Consider the following 25,799-nt stretch of genomic DNA (forward strand, 5'->3'; position numbering starts at 1 on the left):
GGGTGGGGGCAGGTGGTTGGCGTGGGGGGTGGGGCAGTCGTGGGGGGGAGGGGGCAGGCGGTTGGCGTGGGGGGTGGGGCAGTTGTGGGGGGGTGGGGGCAGGTGGTTGGCGTGGGGGGTGGGGCAGTTGGGGGGGGTGGGGGCAGGTGGTTGGCGTGGGGGGTGGGGCAGTTGGGGGGAGGGGGCAGGTGGTTGGCGTGGGGGGTGGGGCAGTTGGGGGGGGTGGGGGCAGGTGGTTGGCGTGGGGGGTGGGGCAGTTGGGGGGGGTGGGGGCAGGTGGTTGGCGTGGGGGGTGGGGCAGTTGGGGGGGGTGGGGGCAGGTGGTTGGCGTGGGGGGTGGGGCAGTTGGGGGGGCAGGGGAAGTTGTGGGGGGCGGGGTCGCTACTGGAGGTGGGAGTCGCCCGCCCCGCCCCGCTCCGGCGCTAGCCCTGGGGAGGGGCCGAGGCGGGCGGGGTCAGCCCGGCCGCTGGCCCCGCCCCGCGCCCCGCCCCTCCCGGAGGTGCCGCCGGCTGCGGTGGCGGGCGCTGCTGGTGCGTTGGCGGCGCGGGGCACGGCGCAGAGGACAGGGGCAGCCGCCGCCTCAGCATGGTGCCGTCCAGCCCGGTCCCGGGAGAGAGGCGGCGTCAGCCCAGGGCGGCGGCAGCGGGGCAGGCGCAGCGCGGAGCGGGGGCCCGCGGCGCCGGCAGGTGCTAGGTGCGGGGCGTGTGCCCGCCCGAGCCGCGCGGTCTGGCCGCTCTCGGGTTCGGCTGCGGTGGATGCCACTTTTGCACAGACGGCGAAGCAGGCGGCGGGATCCGTCAGTCCCGGGCCGGGAGCCGGCCGCTGCCAGGTGCGTGCGGCCGTGAGCATGCCCGCCTCGGCTCCGCCGCCCTGCCACACACCTGCCGGGGAGCGCCCAGCCCAGCCGTAAGGAGGGGGCAGCCCTGCCTGCCGCCGGAGCCCTGCCCTCCCAGCCCCCGAGGACCTGATCTCGCCTCCTCTCCGTGTTCCCGAGGGGGCCGGCGTGAGAGAGCCGGGCTCAGCGCGCCACAGGCTGCCAGGGTACTTGCCCAGGTGACCAGCTGGGATCCCCGCACTTGCCCGCAGCCTGCCCGGGAGGGCTCCTCTCCCGCACGCCGCCCGGGCTCCGGAACATCTGTTGCTGACTGAACAGCCTCCCCCCGCTTCCCAGCCCGGCCCCGATGGATGCAGCCGCCCTCTCCAGCCCCCGCCAGCCATGCCCTTCTGGCTGAGCCCCCCGGCACTGGGGCCGTTCCTTACGGGGGAGCTCCGCGCCCGTCCCTGCCTCGGGAGCCCCCATCGCGCAGCCCCCCATCTGAGCTCTCGCGTTACACTGCTGCTGGCTGCCATGGGGCTGGGGCCATCTGCCTCCTAGGTGCCGGCGCTCGGCTTCGGACTGCTGTGCCTCCTCTCCCCGCTGCCGGGGCCTCTTCTCCCCTCCCCGCTGCACTCCAGGCTCGGCCCCGGGGGTTGCCGTCCTCTCCCGCCCCCTGCCTCTGCCGTGAGCGCTCGTCCCGGTCCGCTCCCCGCCGTCTCTCCCTCTCCCCGGCCGTGCGGAAACCTGCCGTGACTCCGCGGGGGAGGCGGAGCGGGGGGAACATGGAAGAGAAGCGGCAGGCGCATCAGGTTGAAATCGACCCGGATTTTGAACCCCAGAGCCGGCCCCGTTCCTGCACCTGGCCGCTGCCTCACCCCGACTTCCCCGGGGAGGAGGAGGACGGAGGCGCGGCGGCAGCCGGTGGCTCCCGAGCCCCCGCGGCCGGCGGAGCGGCAGAGGGCTCGGAGAACACGGGAGCCGTGGCGGATCGCAAAGCCGCTTCGGCGCTGCCTTCGCTGGGGGCGGATGTTGGACAGCTCCGCAAGGCGAAGAACTCGCGGCGCAATGCCTGGGGCAACCTGTCCTACGCGGATCTCATCACCAAGGCCATCGAGAGCTCCCCGGAGAAGCGGCTCACCTTGTCCCAGATCTACGACTGGATGGTCAGATACGTCCCCTACTTTAAGGATAAAGGAGACAGCAACAGCTCTGCCGGCTGGAAGGTACGTACAGCCCCCGCCTGGGGCCAGAGCTGTGCCCGCGCCTCCCTGCCCGCAGGCGCCAGCCAAGTTTAATTTAAATCCATGTGTGCGACCAGGGAGGCTGTGTTGAATTAATCTGTGTGGTCAGGGGCTGCGCCTGTAGCTGCCTATTTCCATGCAGGGATCGGACAAGTTTCTCTGTCTGTGCCATCAGAAAAACCTGCTCGGTCCCTGCTTGTGACCAGAGTTTCATTAAGGCGACACATGTGATGTGGGGGCCATATCGGTGCATGTGTGGCTAGGGGACAGGCAGCTTGATTTCTCTGTGTGATCAGAGCTCTCGTTTTCATCTAGAGCTGGTGTCGGAGAAATTTCTTATCTACATTTGTGCATCTGCATATAGGGGAGCAGCAAGTTTTCCCAGATTCTCTAGCGTGAGAAGAGAGAAAAGGTTCTTGTTGCCTTGTGTGTGTTAGCAGGGAGATCCCTACCGGGTTAACTTGTCTACAGCAGCTCCCATTCACCTGTTCACCCATTCTGAGTGGCCTGGAGGAGGGGTCATTCTGGCCCTGAGTTCTTGCTGCCCTTGTGTTATAACTGCCCGTGCACCTGCCCATCTGGAAAGGACCCTGGGCAGCAGAAGCAGGGAGGTGCTTGTGTGTGCATGACTGTCTCCTGTTGGTGTGAATTGAAACCTGATTTAGATGAATGACACCAGAGACTTGCCCCTTCCCTCCCTTTTTTCCATGTGGTTATGTTATAAATCTTTGTTCTTGGGTTGCATTTTAGAGGAAGGAGTCTGAGAACAAGGTCTGGGAGAGAGGGGAGAAATCCATGTCTACTTTATCACATGAGAAGTGACTGGCTCACCTCTGTCAGATGCTGGCAGGGCTAGTGGCCAGCAGAGCTGGAATTAGACATGTGACAGCGGTCTTGGCTCCGGGTCTGTCAGGATAAAAATTGGTGCTGTGCTAGAAGCCGTCTTTGCCTGCCATATGTGAGCATTAGAGCATTATTAATTACAGCGCTGCCAATCCCCAGCACTGGGGGGGGAGGGAGAGGGTTACATGGACAATCGGGATTTGCCCAGCAGCATAATGTGCTTCTGTTGCGTGATCAGTAAGGTGAGATCAGGGGAGTCCTGTCCTACAGTCGTAGAGCTAAATATGCCTGCTTTGCCCAGAGTGGCTGTAGCATTGCTAAGTGTCTGACGACAGCGAGGCAGAAGGCTCTTCACAAACAGGTGTGCTCCATAGAAATGGCTTTGTGAGGCGCCTTTCACTGTACATGTACAGAGCAGGGTTTAAGTCTTGCAGCGCTGTGAGGGGGAACAGGCACTGAGGTCTTTCCCCGCAGAAGGTGCTGTGCTTCCCTTCCCTCATGTGCGCGCACACAGCCCTCTGGTCTCTGGATTTGGTTTCATTGGCAGCACTCCAAGCAGTTGTCTTTGGTTTGTTAAATATTTCTGTCAGCAACCATCGATCCCCTCTTACTGTGTTTTCCTGTGGAGCTGTGTTACGCTGACACTCCTGGAGCCAAGCGGTGGGGGGAGAGGCTGTGCTGAGCTCAGTCGCACCTGCCGGCTGAGGTGTTGTCTGTCACAATACCCTGCCCAGTAGGAAAGGGCACTTACACAATGACGGGCACTTGGAGACACACCTCGTGTTAGCAACACTTGGCAGAGCGGAGAGATTGCCTTGTGTCTAGATGGTGTCAGTAAACTAGTAGGTGGTTTCGCTTTACCCCTCCCCTAAACCCTGTCACCTCCAGTGTGATTAGTGGATAACAAGCAGTGTGTTCATTAATACCAGGGCTGCTGTGGGAGATGGGCCAAACTCTGTCCTGGCATTAGCAAACCCTGCTCCCATTGGGGTCAGGAGGAGTTGGGCCCATTTCTGTCCTTGCTGAGCCTACCCCCACCTCCTCCTAATAACTTGTAGGCTGGGCTGCTCTGGCCCCGGGGGATGTCCTAGAATATCAGGGTTGGAAGGGACCTCAGGAGGTCATCTAGTCCAACCCCCTGCTCAAAGCAGGACCAACACCAACTAAATCATCCCAGCCAGGGCTTTGTCAAGCCTGACCGTAAAAACCTCTAAGGAAGGAGATTCCACCACCTCCCTAGGTAACCCATTCCAGTGCTTCACCACCCTCCTAGTGAAATAGTGTTTCCTAATATCCAACCTAGACCTCCCCCACTGCAACGTGAGACCATTGAGCCATGTCCCTGGCTGCTCTTGAGACCTTTGTGAAGAACTAACTCCAGTAGCTCAGGTGTGCAGATATCCTGGTGGTCACTTATATTAGCATAGTCCCTGAGGTCCCCACTGAGAACAGGCCCCATTGTGCTAGGGGTTGTGTAGATGGGCTCTGCCCCATAAAGCTTATGCTTTATGTAGCCGTGACAGACAAAAGAAGGATTGTTATCCCCGCTCTTCAGATGGTGGAACAGAGAGAGGCAGTGACTTGCTCACACTGACACATGGAATGTGTAGCAGAGCCAGGAATCAAACTTGGATCTCCTGAGTCCCAGTCCAGTGCTTTAACCTTAAGCCCATCCTCATGGAGTAGGAGCCTAAATAGAACAGAGGAGAATGAGACTGTTTTACAGATATGTGCCCAGGAGAAGCTTCCACTGTAAAGGAGAAAATTGTAGGGTGATGAGTATGTGGGGAACTCTGACCAAAGAGCACATGAAATCAGTGCTTAGGGACTGGTGGCAGACACACCCACTGAAGTATCCAGGGAATTCCCAGTGAAGGGCCAGAGACAGCACAAGGTGGCTGGGGAAATGTGTCCCATACTGGAAAGGTGTCTGAGTGGTAGTCATTAGAGAGCCACAAAACTCCATCACTGGAGGATGTGAGCGCTGGGCTTCCTTGGGGAACTGAAATGTTATTGGGTGCTCCTAGGCAGCTGCCACGTTCCACCCCAGAGGTGGTTGCATTTCAGTAATGGATACAGAGATTCCCTTCCTATCCCTTTGTCAGCTCTCTGGGATGTTTGTGTTATTTAACAAGTGTAAAAAATGCTGTATGATCTCCAGATGTACAGGCTCCTGGAAGGATAAAGGATTCTTCTTATTGCTATGGTGGGAGGGTAGAAGGGGGCTTGGGGAGGGTGGGAGCAGTGGTGAGGAGTTGTCAAGCTTGCAAACGATGAGCTCGCTAGAAGGAGCCTGAGAGGGTTGTGTCTCTAGTGGCATGGTGCTGGCACGGATGTGGCATATGGGAGGTGGAAATTGCCCATGAGCAGACGCTTTTATCCCAGTTGGTAAGAGCGCTGGCCGAGGGTGGTGTGTGGGCTGAGAGCCAGGTTTGGAGTGGGGCACAAAGCCTTTCCTTGGAACACGCTAGCACCAGGGGTTGAGCTGCCTACAGCTTGCAAGCAGGAGGAACGCCCAAAGGGGGTCCCTGTGGGACGTGGGAGGATTCAGACCAGCACAGTGGGGCACTGCGCAAACCACTAGGGTGGAGCTGGTAACAGGTTTGGGCTTGCAATCATGCAAACGTCGGGATGAGCAGCGACCTTGGCCTTGCAGCGGTAAGGGCTTGAATGTGACTCTTGCTTTTTTCAGAGTAACAGCCGTGTTAGTCTGTATCCGCAAAAAGAAGAACAGGAGTACTTGTGGCACCTTAGAGACTAACAAATTTATTAGAGCATAAGCTTTCGTGGACTACAGCCCACTTCTTCGGATGCATCCGAAGAAGTGGGCTGTAGTCCACGAAAGCTTATGCTCTAATAAATTTGTTAGTCTCTAAGGTGCCACAAGTACTCCTACTCTTGCTTTTGCAGCCCAACCTTGGACAGGGTGAGGACTAAGGGGCTTCCTGTCTGGAGAGCAGGTGTCAGAATCGGGAACCATCCCCAGCATTCCCTCCAATGTACCTCGCTGTCTGTACGTCACGGCCCCCTGCAGCCCACGGCTAAGAGGCCAGACAACTTCGTAGCATGATGGGCTGGTGCTCTCTAAAGCATCCACTAGGGAGCACTTGTGCATGATGCAGCTTGCTCTGCTGCTTCCATTCCCCACCCAGAGATGGGAGAGCATCTCCTTATCTGCCCTTTGGGGCAGGGAGGGTCTCCCCTACCTTCTGGAGAGGTATACCCACATGCCCTCACGGCGCCGCGTGCACCTTCTAGCAGCGTGTGGAGCCAGTGAGCAAAGACTCGGTTGTGTTGCTGCCAGCCCCGAGGGGAATCACTGATTTAATCAAGCGTTTGCATGAAAGGGCTTCATCTGGAGCATGGCCTCCTTGTGGGAGCATGTTCTCCCTGGGGAATGACACCCTGAGACAGGCATGCAATCTGGGAAAGAGTGACTCACCTGGCCAGATATGGCTGCTGGACACCCCCTTCCCCCACACTGCCCCCCCCCCCCGTTTGAGGTGGATGCTATAGCCACAGAGATGAGGGGGGGAATAACCCCAGCAAGGAGCCAGTGGAACCCACAATGCTGCAGCGAAGCGGGGAGCATGGTTGGAGCCAGGATGGGGTCTAGAGCCCCAGCACCTGCCTTGAGGGAGAAGAGAGGATCGTGCACTCGGAGAGCCGAAGTTCTGGGGCCTCTCCCAGCTCTGCTCTGAGGAGCATAGGGCAGGCCTGTGGACTCCTGCTCAGGACAGGCAGGAACAAAGGATCCATCAGGTGCTCAGCCATTTTTGGGCATTAGTGGGCAGTTTGTCTGGGCAGACCTATCCGCCCTGCTTGGCAAAGGGATCCCAGGCAGCCGGGCGCGTTCTATGACCCAGAGGATTTGGTAAAGGGATTGGGGGTGAGTGCAGTTTGACCTGTCCCTGCAGGTGGCAGATAGTTCCCGCCATGGCTCGTGGCGTTTCTGTGCCTTTTGCCCGGGCTGAGAGCAGGAGGGTTTGTCGGCAGTGTGGCACAGCTGCAGTAAGTAACGACTCATCTCCTACAGCCTCGTGGTGACATTCAGACCGTGTCTGACACCTCCCACACAAGAACAGCTGTCGGCAAGCCGCCTGCCCAGTTCCTCGTGTTGCAGTTAGCGGGAAGGCCCCATAGTGAGCACGAATGCAGCAGAACACCTGACAGCAGCATTCCCTGGTGCACATGGCCCTTTGAATTTGGGAAGAGCAGGGTTTCCAATACCCCCCCCCCCCCCGAGACAGGAGCCCTGGGAGGGTACATGGCTCTCCCTGTCTATATCCGGGCACTCTGGACCCACATTCCCTGCCTGTGCTTGCTGTTGGGGGGGCTGTAGCAGCCCCTGTGTGCTTTGGATCAATGTGCTAAATACCCCTTTGGTCTCCTTGTCCTTCTCGTGGTGGTTGCTGAACCTCTTGGTCCTGTGCTCCCCCAGTGAGCCCTGCATGCACCGGAGGAGACCGCTTTCTCCTTTTCTCCAGCAGCCAAAGAAGCAAGGCTGCTATGGAGCTGTGCTAAGCCAGGCCACTGGGCTCTCTTGGCCGAGGTCAATGAGTCCTGCGTGTCCAGCAGCAGCCACACCTGAACTGGTGGTCGGAGGCTGTTGGTTTGTGATCCTGTGAAGTGCCAGTGTGCCAAGGGTTCGGTGGCAGACGTGCTGTCTCCCATGCAGCGTGTCAGGGAGCCTGGCCTGCTCGGAGCTGGCACAGCGTTTCTCTCCACCCTCTCCCTGAAATAAAGACGGGTTCTGCTCCTTTAATCTGCGACTGTGAGCGGGGGCTGGGAGGGAGCTGAAGCACACACCCCACAGTGCCAGCCTCTGTCTGCACCCTGTTTCCCAGGCCTTGCCCCGGACACTGTCCTGTCAGGTCCCTAACCCCAGCCTGCAGCACAGCTGCCTTCCTCCCCCTCCTGCCCCAGCAGAACCAAGCCTGGCTCCCCGGGAATGCCCTCCCCTCGACACACAGCCCCCTCCACCATGCTAATGGCGCTACGCTCCCCTGAATGCCCCGTCTCCTGGCACCAGTGCTGGCGGCGGGCGCACCTGGAGTAGCGGCCAGACAAACATGCAGCGATGAGCTGCTCACTGCTTATTGCAGAGGCTGCTCTTCCCCCTCCTGCCCCAAGCCTGGGAGAGGCATCCTGGCTCTAAAGCGTTTCATTACCGAGAGCAGTGTGGGACGGGATCTCAGATAACAGGGCTTTGCCTTTAATTAGCTCCCTGTGCAAGTGTCATGATCCTTGTGCATTGCCCTGAACGAGGGCGAGGCTGCTGAGAAAGGGGTAACTCTAGCCTCATTTCCCGGGTGACTTGCCCCAGGCTGCGCGGTGCTAGAACTGGGAGTTAAATCCTGACTCCTGACCTTCTCTGCCCACTTGACACCGCCCCCCACCCTGACCCAGGAATAGAAGTGCAGGGCTCCTGCTCTAACCACTAGACTGGGCTTCCTTTCAGAGCCAAAAACCGAACCAGGAGCTCCAGCTTTAACCCCTTTTGGAGCTGGGAACAGAGCACAGCAGTCCTGACGCCTACCCTGCTCTAACCACTAGACATGCAGCATTTCTCCTCCCCATAACCACACGGAGCCATGCCTGGAGCTCGGCAGAGCTATTGTTCGGAAGGGGGCTCTCCAGGATTTGAATACGTCTTTCAGGGCCAACCTGCTGCGTATGGCGACTAAAGGGAAGGTGGGTGTCTTTGGGAATCTCTCCTGCACGCAGGCTGCTCCTTGGTCGACCTTCGGGCATTCTTTAGCATTCACTGCTGTTTCCTCCTGCCCCAGATCTGGGCCTGATACACACCTGTGCACAGCCTTCCCCTGCGCAAGATGATCGTTTCAGTGTCCTTGGGCTCCGGCTGAGTGGACTTTGCCTCTGCAATGAGAGAGTGCAAGCCCAGTGCACAGGGATCTGAGTTCAGCTGGTCAGTCTGGGAGCCTGCGGGGGAGATGACAGACTGCTCAGAAGCCATGTTCTGCCCCTGCCCGAGCCTAAGGGCGGGAAGAGCTGCTTGAGCAGCCAAATAATGAGAGCACATTTCCTCTCACCTCCTGGGAGCCCCTTTCATCCAGTCGTCTCACACAGCACTTTGCAATCATTAACATCCCCTCCTATGGAGTGGGTGGCAGTAGCCCTGCCTCACATTCGGGGAAACTGAGGCACAGTATGTAAATGACTTGCTCACAGTCAGAGTTTGGAATGGGACAGAGGAGTCTTGGCTCCTCGTCTCCATTGTATTCAGCCCGCTAGGCTGTGCTGCTTCCAGTGGTTAAAAGGGAGCTCTGCCCTGGAGTCCCGCTCAGGGGCATGTCCTGGGGACCCCCAGTGTGTGATGTGAGTGGCAGCACACCCCCTGTGCAGTTATGCCAGGCACGTGCGCCGGAAACTGCTGCTTTTTCCCAGTGCGGGGCAGCCAGTGCCTGTGACTGACAGTTCTGCTTAATTAGGGAGTTATTTTATCAATTCCAAAGCGCTTGAAGTTTTCTGCTCCAGCTCACGCTTTCCACTTGTTAATGGGAAACCATCACCCTCCGTCAAAAGGCAGCAGCTCTGATTCTAAGTTTGACGTCCAAAATATAACACTCAAGCAATCAGAGCTACATCAAGCAGCCATCCACCAGCTGACCGTGCCAACTGCCTTCCTTTCTGAGCCCTCCCTGTCCCATGGTGCACTTTGCCCTCAGCCGAACAGCACTGCAGCCATAGGCAAGTGGGTGGCTCAGGCCAGGGAAGGCTTGCATAGGGGCAGGGACAATTGCTTGGGACATTTCAGCTTGGGCTGAGTAAAGTGTGGCCCCTCCTATCCCGCTGCAGGGCAAGAGCGAGGTGAGTAATGCAGTGGGCCTTATAATGTGATGGATGCATTTCTAGAACACAGCGCCCCCTCCCAGGAGAGTGGAGGAATGACAGGTAGCAGCCCACTGCCGCCCATTCTCTGCTCCTCCCAGCGCAAAGCACCAAGAGCTGGCGCTGTGTGGAGAGAAGGAGCCCTTCGCTTCTCTGCTTGCTTTGAAATCTCCATGCACTCGCACCTGCCCGGAGGGTATTTTGGGGGCTTGGGCCGCATGCCATTATCCCGGGTGCTTTTAAACCTGTTTAGTTAAACCGCTGTAACCTCCTATGCAGCTGCTTTTATGTGGGTATAACTTAGATCTGTCAGGAACTGATTAAGCCCTTGGAGGTCTGCAGGGGGGTTAGCAAAAGGGCTGAACATTGCACATTGGGAGCAGCTATCTCCTGTAGGCAGGCAGGGTCTGCACCGCCGAGAGGCTGGAATGAGGGGCGGAATGGCTGAAGGGAGAGGTGGGGCAGGGAGTGAGGGGGTTAATGGAGAGCTGTTGAGCCTGGGGTGCCTGTCTCTGGGCAGCCCTCATGAGTCCAAATACTCTCTTCCTCTGGCCCCCTCCCTGGGGAAACGCCCTCGCCTCTCTTGGGCCCATGCTGCAACCCCCGGGCCAACCACCAGGCTCCAGGTTGTTTCAGCTTCCCATTAGCCCCTGTGCAGCTGAGAGCAAAGTTACTTTTGCTCCTGGGCAGCCGGTTCAGCAGCAACGGCTGGCCACTGTGAGTCCCCGTGCCTCCCTTACTCCGCTCTCCTTCCTCTCCATATGTGGAGATCATTTCCCAGGGCTGCAGGACGTTAGCGAGTGCCAGGTTTGTATCATTTTTTGGTGGTGCTCAGAACAGCCATAGGACAGACTGGGGCAACCGCCCCGGACCCTGTGCTTTGGGGGCCCCGTGCTTCAGGGGGATGCAGGGTCCAGGGTGGCCTAGGAGGCTAGCAGGGGACGTGGTGCTGGCAGTAGTGAACGACTCAGCCCCAGCCCACCCTGCCAGCTCCCAGTGTCGCTCAGGGGAGGGGGCAGAAGCTGGAAAGAGGCAGGGTGGAGGCTTGGGGAAGAGGTGGAATGGGGGCAGGGAGGGAGTGGGGCGGGGCAGGCTGGGGCCGGGTCGCTTGCTGCTGCTGGCACCAGGACCCCCACTAACCCCCCAGGCTGCCCTGGATCCTGCGTCCCCATGAAGTGTGGTTGCCCCAGTCTGTCCTATGGATGATCTGAGCACCCTAGTCGCATCCCTTGGCCATCCCTCAGAGCTGTGTGTTGGTGACAATGCCTCTCGAAGTGCGGGGAGGGATGGAGCCAGCTCTTCCTGAACCCTGGGGTCTAGCTGTGTGGGGGGGAGCCCATTAGCGGGGGCAGGACAGCTGGGGTATGAGCACAAGAAATCCTCGCTGGCAGGGCTCCCCTCCTCCCCACAGCGCTTCTCTGGGCTCGCGGGGAGGTTTTCAGCCGTTTTCCCCTCTGAGTTGCTTCTCATGCAGCGCTAACTGCTGAAGTAACACAAACCTGCTAAATGGTCCAGCTTTATGATAACATAAAAATGATACTACAGCAGTGAGTGGGGCTTTATTAGCCCCCAGGGAGAGGCTCCAAATAAACAGCTTGCTCTGCTCTGAGCTCGCTTTTTCCTTTATTTTTAATAACCACTGGAATATAAACTACACTTCAGCTGCTGGGGACTAGAAGGAGCACTTCCAGGAGGTCGCTCTCCAGCAGTCTGCTGCTGCCTCTCCCCCGCTGTCTCTCCTCCTCGCTCGCTGCAGCCTGACACTGGGAGGCAAGTGCCAGATTCCTGGGCTGGGAAATGGATTTCCTGGCATTTGGAATTTTACTTAAAAGGCCTTGTAAATATTTTGGCTGGACTCTGATCAGTTCAGGCTCAGCACGGTGGCTGCTCTGACACAGAAGGGCCCAGGTCATTAAAGGTGCTGAGGTACTAGGAACGGGCCCCAGGATCTGCTCTGTGCTGCCACCCTTTGGAGAGTGATTTCCCAGTGATGCTCCCTGCTGGGAATGGTGTCTGTGCACCTTGCCTACTGCTCTAGGGCCACATTCTCAGCTGGTGTAAATCACCATCAGCCCATTGAAGCTCATGGGGCTACATCATTTTACTCCAGCCAAGGATCTGGCCTCTAGTTTTAGATATCCTCAGTGGGGGCAGGGAGGGGAGCAAGAGGGAAACCAGGAAAAAGCAGGGTCCCCCATTCTCCCTCCACACACAATGAGGCCGGTGTGCTTAGACCACTGGACTGCCTTCTGTCTCAGCGGTGCTCTTGTGCGTCATCTGCCCCAGCAAAGAGCCTCACAGACAGTGTCCCATCCCCTGAGCGATTCGCAGCACGTTCTCACGGAGCAGGATGGCCCATCTCCTGGCAGGCCAGCGGTGATGGCAGAAAGGCAAGGAGCGTGAATTCCTTCGGAATAGGTGGGGCACATACCTTAGGAAGCAACAGATCCTCCCTCCCCTACTGCCTGTGGAAGGGTGGGCTGCTCTGTTCTCCCAGTACCCAGCAAAGGTCAGCTTTTAGGAGCCACCCCCGTTTACCTCTTACATCACTCACACCTCTCCCCCAGCTCTGGTATTCTTTTATTCGAAGTGGAGCTGGTACTGCCACCTTTAATTAAGTTTGCCCTTTCCATTATCAGACCCTGTTTTCAGTTTCTTATAACTTTACCAAGCATTAGCCGTTTGGGCTGACGCTTTCCACTCTGGGTGGCTGCCTCAGGCTGAATGTTTTGGAAAGTTTCAGCGAAAACGGTTCAGCTGCTCTCCAGAATGAAAGGAGGGAAAATGTGTTGTTTTGCTGACGTTAAAAAAAATCATCTGTTTCTATAGAAGTGCTAGTGCCTCGTGCTTTATACCCAGGGCGTGGAGTTTATCAGGGGGCTGAGCCTAGTGGCAGGGATGTGTCTTTTACTGTTCTCATGGAAAAAACACCCACAGTTATACACTTATAAAGGCAATCACAGTTTGCACATGCTCAGGGGAGACTTGTTAGAACTTGGCAGCTAAATTCTCTGTAGCTTCCTCCTGCACTCGACGTGCTGCAGGCCAGCTGCAGTGGCTGAACAGGACTTCCCCTGCAATTGCTTCTCCCAGCTGCTGGGGACTGATGCGACTCTGGGCGCCAGAAATGAGGGTAGGGAGAGGTGTCCTCTGTGCTCTTCGTGCTGTCCTGCTGTCTCTGGGGCAAGGTGGGGGAGGAGGCTAGGCTGTGTGATGACTGCGGAGGGAGGGAATATGAGCTGGGCTGGGGGCAGAGGGAGTCAGTTGGGAGAAGCAGCCTGGGTGGAGTTTGGGACTGGGAGCCAGTGGGGAAAAACTAAGAACAGACAAGGCCCTAGGTTGGAGGGAGACTAGGACTGGGTAGGGGAAAAGCCTGGGACTAGGATGGGGAGACAGGATATTGGCCAGGGTGGAAGGGGTCAGACATGGAGACACCAGCAGCAGAAGGGTCTGTGGCCAGTAGAGCAGAGGTCTGCACAGTGGATTTCCTGCTGACCCATGATGTCAGTATGATGCCATGTGATGGAATTGGGGGGTGCTGCCTTTCCAACCCTGCTGCTGTGACCCCCATGGCAGCACCCTGTCAGGAAGTAGTTGTTGCCCACACAGCTGTGTTTATTTCCCCCTCTCTGTCGGCAGCGGGCTGTCCTGTCCCTGCTTACATTACTTTTAATTAGCCAGACGCTTCCTGTCCGCTCCTCTCTCCTGCTGAAGGTGCCTGGCTAGTGCGAGGTGAAAGGCACTTTGGGTTACAGAAGGACACTTGGAACAGGTTACCCGCTTGCTGCTGAAGCTCATTTTGGACGGCATCTGTTCATTATTATGTGTTGGCTTGGCCGCTTGCCAGCAAGGCAAGCCGAAAGCCCGACACAGACATTGCTTTCACCCGGCGGAGGAGAGAGGCTGCTCTCCCTGTCTCTGCCTCACCCCGGGAAGGGGAAACACAGGCGCTCACTGTAGAAGCAGTTGGGATCAGGGCTCCATGGTGCTGGCGCTATGCAGTCACAGAGGAAGGCATGGGCACCCTCCCCTTGCAAACAGGGAGAGCCCAGCTTCCCAGAGCAGGGAACAGCAGCAGCTAATGCCTCCCCACAAGCCCTTGCTGAGGTAGGGGAAACTGAGGCACAGAGCAGCAAAGCCCACATTTAGCTGAGGGGGGAATAGACCCCAGGAGTGTTGGCTCCTTGCTCTAACTCCCCAGGTGGGTTAATGTCTGGCAGGGAGAGCTGAGTTCTTGCAGTGCTCTGTCTCACACACTCCATTGCCTGAGCACCCACCTGCCAGCCTGTCTTCCTGTTCTCATCCCCAGCATCAGCCTGTCTCTGGTTCTGGAGAGCTGCATCCCGTGCCGCTGGCTGGAAGCCTCATCATACGCCTCTGTCCTTGCACTCCTCCCGGCTGTGTGCTGGGATCAAGGAGAGCTTTCCTAGCATGGATCCTGACAAGGCTGAGGAGTCGAGGGAATGGACCAGCCCTGCTCCCGGGTTGAGTACTTGGCTCTGCGTCTGCTGCTCACTGCCTCCGGTGTGTTGTTATAGCAGGACAGCCTGGAGACGTGGCTCATCTCACTGCTCCTGCAGCCCTGCCCGGGGAGTGGTTGGGAGGCCTCTGGGAGCCAGCACAGTAGTGGTTGTTGTGCAGCACTTGGGGATGATGGCAGGGTCCCTGTTTTCCTTTGGTGTGGGGAGAAGGGCAGGGGAGTCACTGCCCCTTGGCCCTAGGTGGCACTGGGCTGGGGGAACACCAAGATCTGGGTCTGTCCCACTGCTGATGTGGATCCGAGAGCAGGGGAGGCCAGAACATGTGTATTCAGCAATGAGGGAGCTGCTCGGTGTCAGGGCTGAGTGGCAAAGCAAGCAATGGCGAGACGCCTGTGCCAGGCCAAACCCAGGCCTGGTCTCAGCGGCCCCAGCCCCCGGGAGCACTCACCCCCACCCCCAGTGCCGCACGCACACACTCACAGGAGAGGGGCAATATCACTTCTGCGATCACAACTAGGTGCTTTTTCCAGGGCCCATCACCACGCTTTCTGGGCATTCAGCACAGATCTGGTTACAACACATCAGTGTGACATACATTCAGTACAAAGTAAATACACCCCATGTGATTGTGCCTCCCTCACGCTCACTAGTGCAGCCTCCTGTGCACACACATTGTCATACCTGCACACACGAATGTGCACACACTCACCTATGTGCACTTTGCTCACACACACTTGGACATACACTCTAGCACCCCCATGTGCACACACAACACTAATACCCTCATTAGTACACACATTACACACTGAAATGCCCATGCGTACACAAGCACATATTACACATTCCCCACATCATGTTCACATGCCCACATGAGCACCCCCAACACACAACATACACACCACCATCTGTGTGCGCACACACATACACCCAGTATATTCACCCTGTGTGCTCACGACTGCCACATATACATGCTCACCCCTCCCCTTTGTGCATTTACACACCCACCCACTGTCTATCTGTAGAATTGCTTAGTGGGTGTGCACAGAAGATACTGGTAAATATGTGACAGTCAAACTGGGTGAATAACTCAGGAGTCTGGCCCTTAACCAAACCTCCGCCTGGGCTGACCCCACCCTCCTCTGCCCCTCACCCTTTCTTTGGCGGGTTGGAGGGGAGAGTTCCCCATCTCTTCAGGGGGCTGGGAAAGGAAGAAGGTAGAGCTGTGGGTATCAAAGGGCTGGAGCTCAGGGGTGCTTTTGAAGAACATGCTGTGTCTCGGGGAGCTCGGGGGAGGCCGAGACAGAGAAGCTGAGCAGACACCTTTGATTTGCTCAGAAAAAAAGGGTTCTTAGAAGCCGCCTGCCACCTGGCGCGATGCCAGCGATTGAGACGCGCCGAAGCAGACATGCCAAGCTGTAATTGCAGACAGACTCGTTCAAAGAGACGAGACGTTTATTTTTAACTTGTGTTAAGGTAATGCGCTGATCTCCAGACTGCAGGTTCAAAAGTTCACTGCCCCCAGCCCACCCACCCCACCCCCAGCATTCCCTGGGTTTGGTCTTGCAGTGTTCCTTTGCCCCAACGCCCTCGCGGGCAGAGCGGCTCATCTGGCATTTCTCTAGACACCCCGTTCCTCTTCTGAGCAGCCTTTGTTGTCTCCCAGGGAGTCTGGCTCCTTTCATGTGGGGCGGGAGGAGCAGGCCCTCCGGGAACTGAACTCCAGGGAGGAGCCTCGGACCCCCAGGGTCGGGAGGAGATGGGAGCATGTGAGGCTTGCCCCGCAGAGTGGGGCCTGCAGCTGTGGTCAGCGCTGCTCCCGGCCGGACAGTCCCGGCATGGAGGGTGCTAAGGAGCCATTCGAGCTCAGAGTTCTCGTGGTTTATTAGCAGACCGAAGGGGTGGGGGTTGTTGGGAGCTGGGCTTGAGCAAGTCGGGGGGATGCGGGCCGGTGTGCAGGGCGTGTGAGCAGGAGCCAGGAACTTGACACTGACCCCAGGGTGACCTTATGCAATTCCCTTGCCCTCTCTCCACCCTGAGGGGGACAATGCTCCTTGCACAGGCCTGCACCTCTGGGCAGATTGTCTCTCTCCGGGGAGGCAGGTAGCTAAGCCCCCACCTGGGCTCATTCGTTCCCTCATGTCTGACACTGACTTTTATCCAAGGGCAGCTGGCCGTTCAGCCTCCTGCTCTCACCTGACTTCAGGGGCCCAACTCGAGTTGCCTTCAGTGTGGCCCACAGCTTTCCCCGCCTCGGCCTGCACGCCACACCCAGTCTTTCACGCTGACAGTCCTGGGCTGCCGGCCATTCCCCCACCCCACCATTAGCAATAACCCGGCTGGGGTGGCTGAGAATGAGGAATAGCTGAGTTAGGGGAGCTTTCCCCTCTGCCCGCCAGCAGGCCTATTCAGCTGAAGCCGCAGAGCCCCATAACATGTCCATCTTAGAATGGCTGCATACCAGGGTGCCCCAGAGAGCAGGCCAGAGAACCAGACCCTCAGCCTCCAGGAGATTCCCACTGTTCAGGGTGCTCTCCCCACCCTTTTTCCCCCTGTCTGGTGGGGAGAAAGAACCTTAATCCCAGAAAATCTCAGCTTCTGAGTGCAGAGAGTGATGCCTGGTCATCATCATCCCAGTGCACTTTATGGCTGTGCCCCCTTCAGTGTGCTGCAGCAGGGAGCTGCAATCTCCATTGAGGACCTGCTGGGGCAGTGCTTGTGCAATATGGAAATGCAGCCACCTCTGGGGGGCAGGGCAGCAGACAGCAGGTTTCACAACAGTGGGAGAGCGACAGGGAGTTTGGGGAACCCAGCTCCTATAAAAAGTGCTCTCGTATCTTAAAGGGCACAAAAGCTCACCCTCAAAGACCCCACATGGTCAAGTGCACTGAGCTCGAGTTATTAATATCCAAGTGATGAGGGCTGAGCTAACCTTACTAGGAGTTGAACCAGTGGCTCTAGGCATTATAAGCCTGACGCTTATTTAGACCCTGCTACACTTGGGTTGTTCAGCCAGTTTGATGATTTGATGTGCTGAGCCCTCAAGCGCCTCTTGGAATACTATGGAGCTGTTGGCTCATGCAGTGGATCAACGACCATATTGTCCCATTACAAAGATTTAGGCCCAGTACAAATTGTGTGCACACACAAATGCAACCACAGTGTACATAAATGCAGTGCGATTGCAGAATCTGCATGTGCAGAGATGGCCAGTTAGACATCATCTGTGTGCTCTCTTCCCAGTTATGTGTGCAACTGGAGTGGACTAGCAGCTTGTGCGCGTTCTGTGTGTGCTGAGGCAATTCTGAAAACCTGGCTCACAATATTTTCACTTTTTATTTTAAGTTAAAATACATAAAGCTCATCACTGTCTGGACATGAGAGTGGCTCATTTCTAGGCCAATTTCTTTGGTCTCTCTCAAATTAACCACCACTATGGAGACAGAGATGTAATCAAAGGCATTATTAAGTGGCTAAATAGTTGACCAATCAGTGCCAAGAACAGGAATGTGATAATGAGGCTCTGTCAGGTCTGTCTCCAGCCCCAAGAACATCTTATAAAATATTCTGAAAGAAAACTGGAGCAGAAATGCTTTATGATGCACTGGCTTTAAACCTGCAATAATAATAATTAGTAAACTATAATCCTTCCCTCTTTATTAGCCTCCTATCCAAGGATCTCGAAACATTTGACAAACATGAGTTAATTACACCTCACAACAATCCTGAGATGTAGGGGGAGTGTCTGTCTGTCCGTCTATTATCTGCGCCTTGGTTGGTCATTGTCAGCAGTATCTTGGATGTTCTCCAGACTCAGGAAGCAGGGTTCTCCTTAGTTTTGTTGAGGTGTCTTTTCTTCAGGTGGTCCTGATCCTCAGGGTGAGTATGATGTGCGGACAACACGGCGGATTTGCCTAGTGTGGGTGGCGTAGTTATTCCCTTTGAAATGTGCCAGTCACTCTTGTTTGGATTCTACTTCTCTCCCCCTTGAAGGGGAGGAAGCCATTTGGCACTCCTGCCAGGGCATTCCTTCCGTTGCCATTTCCTGGTGCATCACACTCGTGTAACTACTTTGGGGTTAATTGCCTTCAACTCAAGAAGCTTGTTAGACGTTAGCACTAAGGGCTGTGATCCTCTGCTTCCAAGTTGCTGCATCTGGTGACCCTAATGGAGCCTTGTGAGGTGTGCTGCCATGTTCTCATCATGCTGAACAGGGAGCCCTTGAATCTGCCCAATTTTTTTTATCAAGGTCTTTGCTTTTTGCATCAGCTTTCCTGCTGACCTACTTGAATGTGCACAGTAGGCCATTGTGTGGTGTGCTTGAGCTGATAAAGCAAAGGGAAGTGCCAGGATGATTCACGGGTGAATTGTGGACCATTATCTGTTATTAGCTCATCTAGGATCTAGGTGAGCAAGCCATGATTTACAGTAAGGTGTTACTGTGATTAGGGCGATGATTTGTTTATGGTAGCACCCACACTGGCAAGAAGACCTGGTCCCTGCCCTGGGGAGCTCACAACCTGTGATTAAAACTGTACAAGTATTAGTATATTGTTACTCGATGTGTTGTGCAACAGTGCAATGTAAATTGAGAAAATGTCATAGGAATCCACTAATAAGAAGTCACATTCCCCATTTAATTCAAAGAGACCTGCATCAGCCTGGGAACATCAGGAAACATGGCTCTACAATGAACCACATAGCAATGTGTGAAAGTGGTCACGAAGAGCCTTTTTTTCAAAAGTGCTGAGCACCCATAACTCTGGTTGGAAGTCAGTGGGAGCTGGTGCTACTCACCTGATTAGGCCTTTTAAGCTGGGGCCCTTTGTCATCCCTTGAGTGATATATGTACAGAATAGCTGCTCATTCAGTGGCTTCTCTCCTGTGCTGTAAAATCACACTGCATGAGGTCTGAAATGCTGAGCACAGTCCAGGTGCTTACCTGTGTACTGAGAACAGAACCCGAGAGATGCTATTCTAGCCAGGTATCAGTGCTGCCATCCAAGATAAGGCAGCCAAAGAAATCAACAATTGATACAGGAAGGAGAAAGCAAAAGAACCACTGAAACCACATGAAACTGACTTTGTATTTAAGACCTACCTGTACTAAGTGTCCAGTTTTTGCTGGGCCCTTGGATGGCTGCCTAATGCAGGCTCCTTTAGTGTGTGTGTGTGTGTTTTAACAGTAATCCCTGCAGTTCTGTATTTAGATAAAGAGAATCAACCTGCATGTTTCAGTGCATAAACTAAATGCCAAAGGGGAGAGGAGCCCCCCCCACACGGACAGTACCGCTCAATGCTAGGTGGCTTATAATAGGGGAGTTTTGCCCTCTCATTAAAGTATCATTGGACACCATCAGCTGTTGGAAGCGGGTTGGTTGCATGGTCTGATGTTGTACAGCAAGTTCTATGATCCTAAACACTAAGCAAAAACAGCTGCATGTGGCAGCTTAACAAATAGGACTTGGTTGGGTTGGGGTCTCCAGGTGAGAGGAGCATCTTTGCCTCTTTAGCCCCTTCATACTCTGTACCTGGCGTGCGGTGTGCGTGGAGAGCTGCAGAGAGGCGATGGACAAGCTTGTTCTGGAGTGACAGGCTGATAAGCCCCCCAACCTCTCCCCCCCCCTTTTTTTTTTTTAGACTGTCAAACCTATGTCTGTCCCAGGGCTGTGAGACAGCGTTTTATTGCTGCATGCTTGATGGCTGCTCCCGGTTCCTCTGCTGCTGTGATTTATCTCTGCACTTTGCACTGATTGGATTAGAAGTTTAAATGCTAAGAGTGCATAACAATATATTTTTCTTATTAATATTAAAAAATCATTATTGGATTTTTTATAGTTCTGTTTTGAATTGAATCCCCATGTTTGATTTATTCTCTCTCCTAGAGTAGAATTTAATGCTAATAGGGACAATCATTGCTTTGTTTTGAGGCTTTGACTGTTTGGAAAACTTTCACTGCAAAGGGAAATTACAGCGTTATTAAGAGTCCATTAAAAAGGGTTTGTCCATTGCCGGCTGATACCTGCAAGCTGGAGAGAAAACAAAAAAGTAAAGACAAAGAGCCTGTTATGCAAGGCTCTCTCCCTGTGCCCTTCCCGGGGTGTCACATAATTATCATGGCAATTATTATAATCAACTCTATTATGTTACAGGTATTAATTGCAGGTCCCACTGGTGAAATTTCCTATGGGACGCCAGGCTAATAATGTGTGTAAATCACGGTGGAGCATGATTTTATGTTAATCAGTAAAAGGAGAGATTGTGTGTCTTTGTGGTTTGTTTTTATTAAGTGAAGCCTTGTCCTCACTGAGAAAAAAGGTAGTTTCTTGTCTCGGGTGAACTAGTGCCCATGAGCTATCCTGAGCGAAAAGCCCAGCGAAAGCCAGGTGCTTTGGTTTTACCAGGAGGTAAAAAAGGCGAACTCAGCCCAGGTGCTGGCCTGGCCTGGCCTAGCTACTGTGCGCTAAAACGGATGTGTCTGGTCTGCGCTGTGTTTTTACCTCCGGACAGCTCACGTGCATTGCAGTGAGGTGAACTTTTCAGCGGTGTAGGCAAAGCTGAGACCCACCGAAAGGGGCCTCAGGTGCAAACCATATGTCTGCTGTTAAAATGCTATTCTAGGATGACCAGATGTCCCGATTTTATAGGGACAGTCCCGATTATTGGGTCTTTTTCTTATATAGGCTCCTATTACCCGCCACCCCCTGTCCCGATTTTTCACACTTGCTGTCTGTCACCCTATGCTATTCCCATGCTGCCAATGTGGGCCCCGAGGCTGCAGCTGGATCTACTCTGGCAGACCCTTGTGTGGGGCTGCCCACATCGATCCAATTGCAGGATTGAGACCAGCCCCAGGGAGTATTACAGAGGGAGAGATTTATTGCTTTGCTTTCTATCGCATCGGCTCTTGGGCTCCTTCTGCATCGTACTGCATTTGGACAGCGCGAGCAGGCCGGCTGGGGCTGTAGACCGCCTGGTTGTCCTACTGCTGAGGCTGAATTCACAGCACGGCAGAGGGGAAGGCTCAGCCAAGCAGAACTCTGCTGTCACAGATTTTTTTTTTTTTTTTTAAAGCCGTTTCTCTTTAGATTGCGGTTGGTGTGAACTTTTTTTAAACAAATTCTAAAATTGAAGTCTAGACCCCTTGCTCTGTGTGTGTTATCTGAATTACAGGAGCCCCTGTAGGCTCCTCTTTGTGGTCTGTGTTTGTACAGTGCCTAGCACAGTGGGTCCTTGTCTATGACTGGGGCTTCCGGCAATAAATAATAACAGGCCCCAGCTGAGATCGGAGCTCCATTTCACTGGGCACTGCACAGCTCCATGGGAACAGACTGAGGAGCTTAGAGGCAAAATAGATCAGACCGAGGTTGGGAGGTGGAGATGAGGCTCAGAGAAGTGACTTACCCAGGGTCCCACAGCAAATTGGTAGCAGAGCCAGGAACAGATCCAAGGACTCTGAACCATGGTGCCGCTCCAGTGAAGCCAGCTTTGGAGGACCATATGGAGATGTGGAGAGAGCTGGCGTGGCCCTTTCGGACAAGAAGTCAGGCTATCCGCGACTGGCGAAAGGGATTGGGTTGCCAACTTTGAAACCGAACAGCCTTTTCCTTCCCTGAGGCCCCGCCCCTTCTCTGAGGCCCCACCTCCCTCCCTTTGTCACTCACTCTCCCCCACTCTTGCTCACTTGCTCATTTTCACTGGGCTGCGGGAGGTGGGCTCTATCTGGGGCTGTGGGCTCTGGGCTGGGACCGGGGATGAAGGTTGGGAGTGCAGGAGGGGGCTCCAGGGTGGGGCATGGTGTTGGGGTGTGGGAGGGGGTGTGGGCTCCAGCTGGGGGTGTGGACTTTGGGGTGGGGCCGGGAATGAGGAGTTTGGGGTGCAGGAGGGGGCTTCAGGCTGGGGGATGGGACTAAGGGGTTTGGAGTGTGGGAGGGGGCTCAGGGCAAGGGGCTGGGTGCGGGAGGGTGTATGGGGTGCGAGCTCCAGGAGGGAGTTTGGGTATGGGAAGGGGCTCAGGGCTGGGGCAGGAGGTTGGGGTGCAGGAGGGGGTGAGCGGTGGGGGGTCCTGGCGGCGCTTACCTCAGGAGGCTCCTGGAAATGGCTGGTATGTCTGTCTGGCTCCTAGGCCCGCAGATCCCGCAGGTGCCGCCCCCACAGCTCCCATTGGCTGCAGTTCCCGGCCAATGGGAACTGCAGAGCTGGTGCTCGGGGCAGGGGCAGTGCGTGAAGCCCCCTAGGAGCCGGAGGGACATGCCTGCTGCTTCCGGAACCCGGGTGGAGCTGGGTAGGGAGCCTGCCTTAGCCCCACTGCGCCGCTGACTGGACTTTTAACAGCCTGGTCAGCGGTGCTGACTGGAGCCGCCAGGGTCCCTTTTCGACCGGGCGTTCCAGTCGAAAACCAGATGCCTGGCACCCCTAGAAAGGGAGCTGTGTTCTCTGTGCAGCCAGACCCTCCCAGACGTGCTTCCAAGCCAGCTGATTCAGGGAGTGAAGGGCAGGCCTCAGGAAGGTCAGAGGTCACATTTGGTTTGGAGCAGCATCCAAAAGTTTGGTCTGCATAGGGGCAGCTTTATTTGAATGATCCCTCCTGGCTGTGCCAAGGGCTGGAGACAAGAGGAGTAGATTACTCCACAGCTTCTCCTGCCATCTCATGGCCTGTTGGCCTGCTCCAGCCCGCCCAGTGGAACATGCTGGTTTGGGACCGTGCTGAGCCGGTGTTCAGCTCAAAGTGTGGGTGTGACTGAGCCCAGGCCAAGTCTGAGTCTTTCCAAACCGACGACTGCAGCCCTCAACCCATGAACTCTTGTATCAAAATGTTATTCCTTTGCAGTTCGGGTGGCCAGCTCTGTCCCCGCTAATCCCAGCAGGCGGGCGGGGCGCTGCATCTCCTCTGAGGGCTGAGTGGGGTGACTCCTGCGTGGCTGCCCGTGGCTTTATGCCCCACTGCCACTGCAGTAAGGGGGTGGAGGGGACATCAGTGCTGGGTCTCCAAGGCGGAGGTTTGGCACAGGCTGTGGTGTGATTGAGTGGGTGGCCTTTGGGGAGCTAGGACCCTTCCAGGGGCAAGTGGAATGAGCCTGCGTCTCCTGCTGAGCGCCAGGCTGCCTTCCAGCTCCCCAAGGCACCGTCTGACTGTTTCCTCATGCTGCTTCCAAAGGACATGGGGCAAGAAGGTTCCCTCTAGCTCTCCTGGGCTCCAGGGGCTCCTAGCAAGCTGTAGCATTCGTATGACTGAAATATGGCTGGGGCATCTTTTGAACTCAGCTAATTCATTCTCTCACTCCTGGAGCTGGGCTCTCCCTGAAACCAGAGGGAAGGGATAGAGGGGAGAGGGACGCTGCTCTTTTTCCAGCACTGCTGGGCAGCCGTTACTTTGTGATCATAGAATCATAGAATCTCAGGGTTGGAAGGGACCTCAGGAGGTATCTAGTCCAACCCCCGGCTCAAAGCAGGCCCAATCCCCAGACAAACAGATGATCCTTTTTCTCTCCCTTGAATGCTGATTCCTCTGGTCCCCTGCCCTGCCCACGACCTCATTCCTGTGCCGCCAGCAGCCAGCATTCCTTCGCACGCAAGGCTGCCGCAGATAGCGGGCTGGCGCTGGGCCGCCTGCTCTCAAGTGCAGCCACGCTGCCTGGGCTGCTCCTTGGCAGCTTTCGGCCTGCCTCGAGTGCGTGTGTGAGTAGCTCCCAGTAGGCTGCCAGGGTGGCAAGGGTAAAGTGGGTTAGGTGCTCTGTACCAGGCCTAGCAGCATCCCACGTGTTCAAAGCGGGGAACTGGGCCACTTCTGGGGTGGGCCCACGGTCCGAGACGCGCGTGGGGGTGGAAATGGTACCAGGATGTGTGCAGGGCAAGCCCCTGGAATCGGCATGTGGCATAGAGCAGCCTGCAGCACCGGTTCCCGTGCAGCTGAGGCTCATACAGGGCCCGTGTGCGGAGCAGAGACATGGGTGGCACATGCATACACGGCACAATAGTGGCCTGCACAGACCCAGCCAGCCCCGCCTCAGGGAAATGCCAAGATGCAGCGGGGGTAATGGTGAGCTGCTGCAGGGAATCACAAGAGAGGGTCAGAAATCTCAGCAGCAGCAGCAGCCAACCACAGCCTCCCAGTACCCCTCCCCCAGTACCCCTTGCCCAGAACCTGTTCACCCAGCTCCCGTCACCCGGAGCCTGCTTCCCCCAGCCCCCCTCACCCAGAACCTGCTCACCCAGCCCCCAACACCGCTCACCCAGAACCTGCTCACCCAGCACCGCTCCCCTGGAACCTGCTCACCCAGCCCCCATCACCCAGCACCGCTCACGCAGAACCTGCTCAACTAGCCCCCCTCACTCATAACCTGCTCACCCAGCCCCCATCACCCAGCACTGCTCACGCAGAACCTGCTCAACTAGTCCCCCTCACTCATAACCTGCTCACCCAGCACCGCTCCCCTGGAACCTGCTAACCCAGCCCCCCTCACCCAGAACCCCCTCCCCCAGTCCCCCTCCCCCAGCCCCCTGCACCCAGAACCTGCTCACCCAGAACCTGCTCACCCAGCCCCCCTCACCCAGCACCGCTCCCCTGGAACCTGCTAACCCAGCCCCCCTCACCCAGCCCCCCTCACCCAGAACCTGCTCACCCAGTACCGCTCCCCTGGAACCTCCTCACCCAGCCCCCCTCACCCAGCCCCCATCACCCAGAACCTGCTCACCCAGCCCCCATCACCCAGAACCTGCTCACCCAGCCCCCATCACCCAACACCGCTCACGCAGAACCTGCTCAACTAGCCCCCCTAACTCAGAACCTGCTCACCCAGCACCGCTCCCCCGGAACCTGCTCACCCAGCACCGCTCCCCCGGAACCTGCTCACCCAGCCCCCATCACCCAACACCGCTCACGCAGAACCTGCTCACCCAGCCCCCCTCACCCAGCACCGCTCACCCGGAACCTGCTCAACTAGCCCCACTCACTCAAAAGCTGCTCACTCAGCCCCTTCACCCAGAACCTGCTCACCTACCTTCCTCATCCAGCACCCTTCATCTAGAACCTGCTCACCCAGCCCCCCTCACCCGGAACTTGCTCCCCTAGCCCCCCCTCACCAGGAACCTGCTCACCCAGAACCTAGAGTGCTAGGGGACACGCTGCTGATGTTGAGGGAACCCTAAATGGCCTGCTCATTGGTGCTGCATGGAAGGAAAGCAAGCAGCTTAGGCCTCAGGGACTGAAAGTGGCTTTGGGTTGTCTCAGCCATCTCTCTCCATTGTCGCTGTCTCTGCCAAGATGCTGCCTTCCAAGAATCCAGCATGTTTTTGTCTCCTGGAGTTTCAAGTGCCAGTGCTTGGAGACCCTGTTAATCCGACTCAGCTACTTGTTGGAGCGTTTCCATCGCACAGCCCCAGCTCTGCTCCAGCTGCTCCATTCCAGCTCCCCTCCCCAAGCACAGGCAGAGAGGGGGATGGGGTGCACAGTGCCCCACAGAGAGCTAAGCCTGGGGGGTGCAGGCCCAAGGGACTGCTTGGCAGTAACCCAAAGGGGAGGGTGCATTTCCCACACTCTGCACTGTGGTCCAGCTGCAGCACTGCCCT

General features: G+C 56.3%; 1 protein-coding gene across 1 annotated transcript in view; it reads left to right on the forward strand.

Moving 5' to 3' along the window:
- The first annotated feature begins 491 nt into the window (after nucleotides 1–491).
- FOXO6 (forkhead box O6) overlaps nucleotides 492–25,799 on the forward strand; it is a 102,362-nt gene continuing 77,054 nt past the window's right edge. Inside the window, exon 1 of the mRNA XM_054011919.1 lies at nucleotides 492–2,040. Within this exon, the coding sequence (XP_053867894.1) occupies nucleotides 1,186–2,040 (855 nt within the window). The 5' untranslated portion in view covers nucleotides 492–1,185. The remainder of the gene's footprint in view (nucleotides 2,041–25,799) is intronic.

Source organism: Malaclemys terrapin, chromosome 22 (assembly GCF_027887155.1).
Source record: "Malaclemys terrapin pileata isolate rMalTer1 chromosome 22, rMalTer1.hap1, whole genome shotgun sequence".
Taxonomy (NCBI): Eukaryota; Metazoa; Chordata; order Testudines; family Emydidae; genus Malaclemys; species Malaclemys terrapin.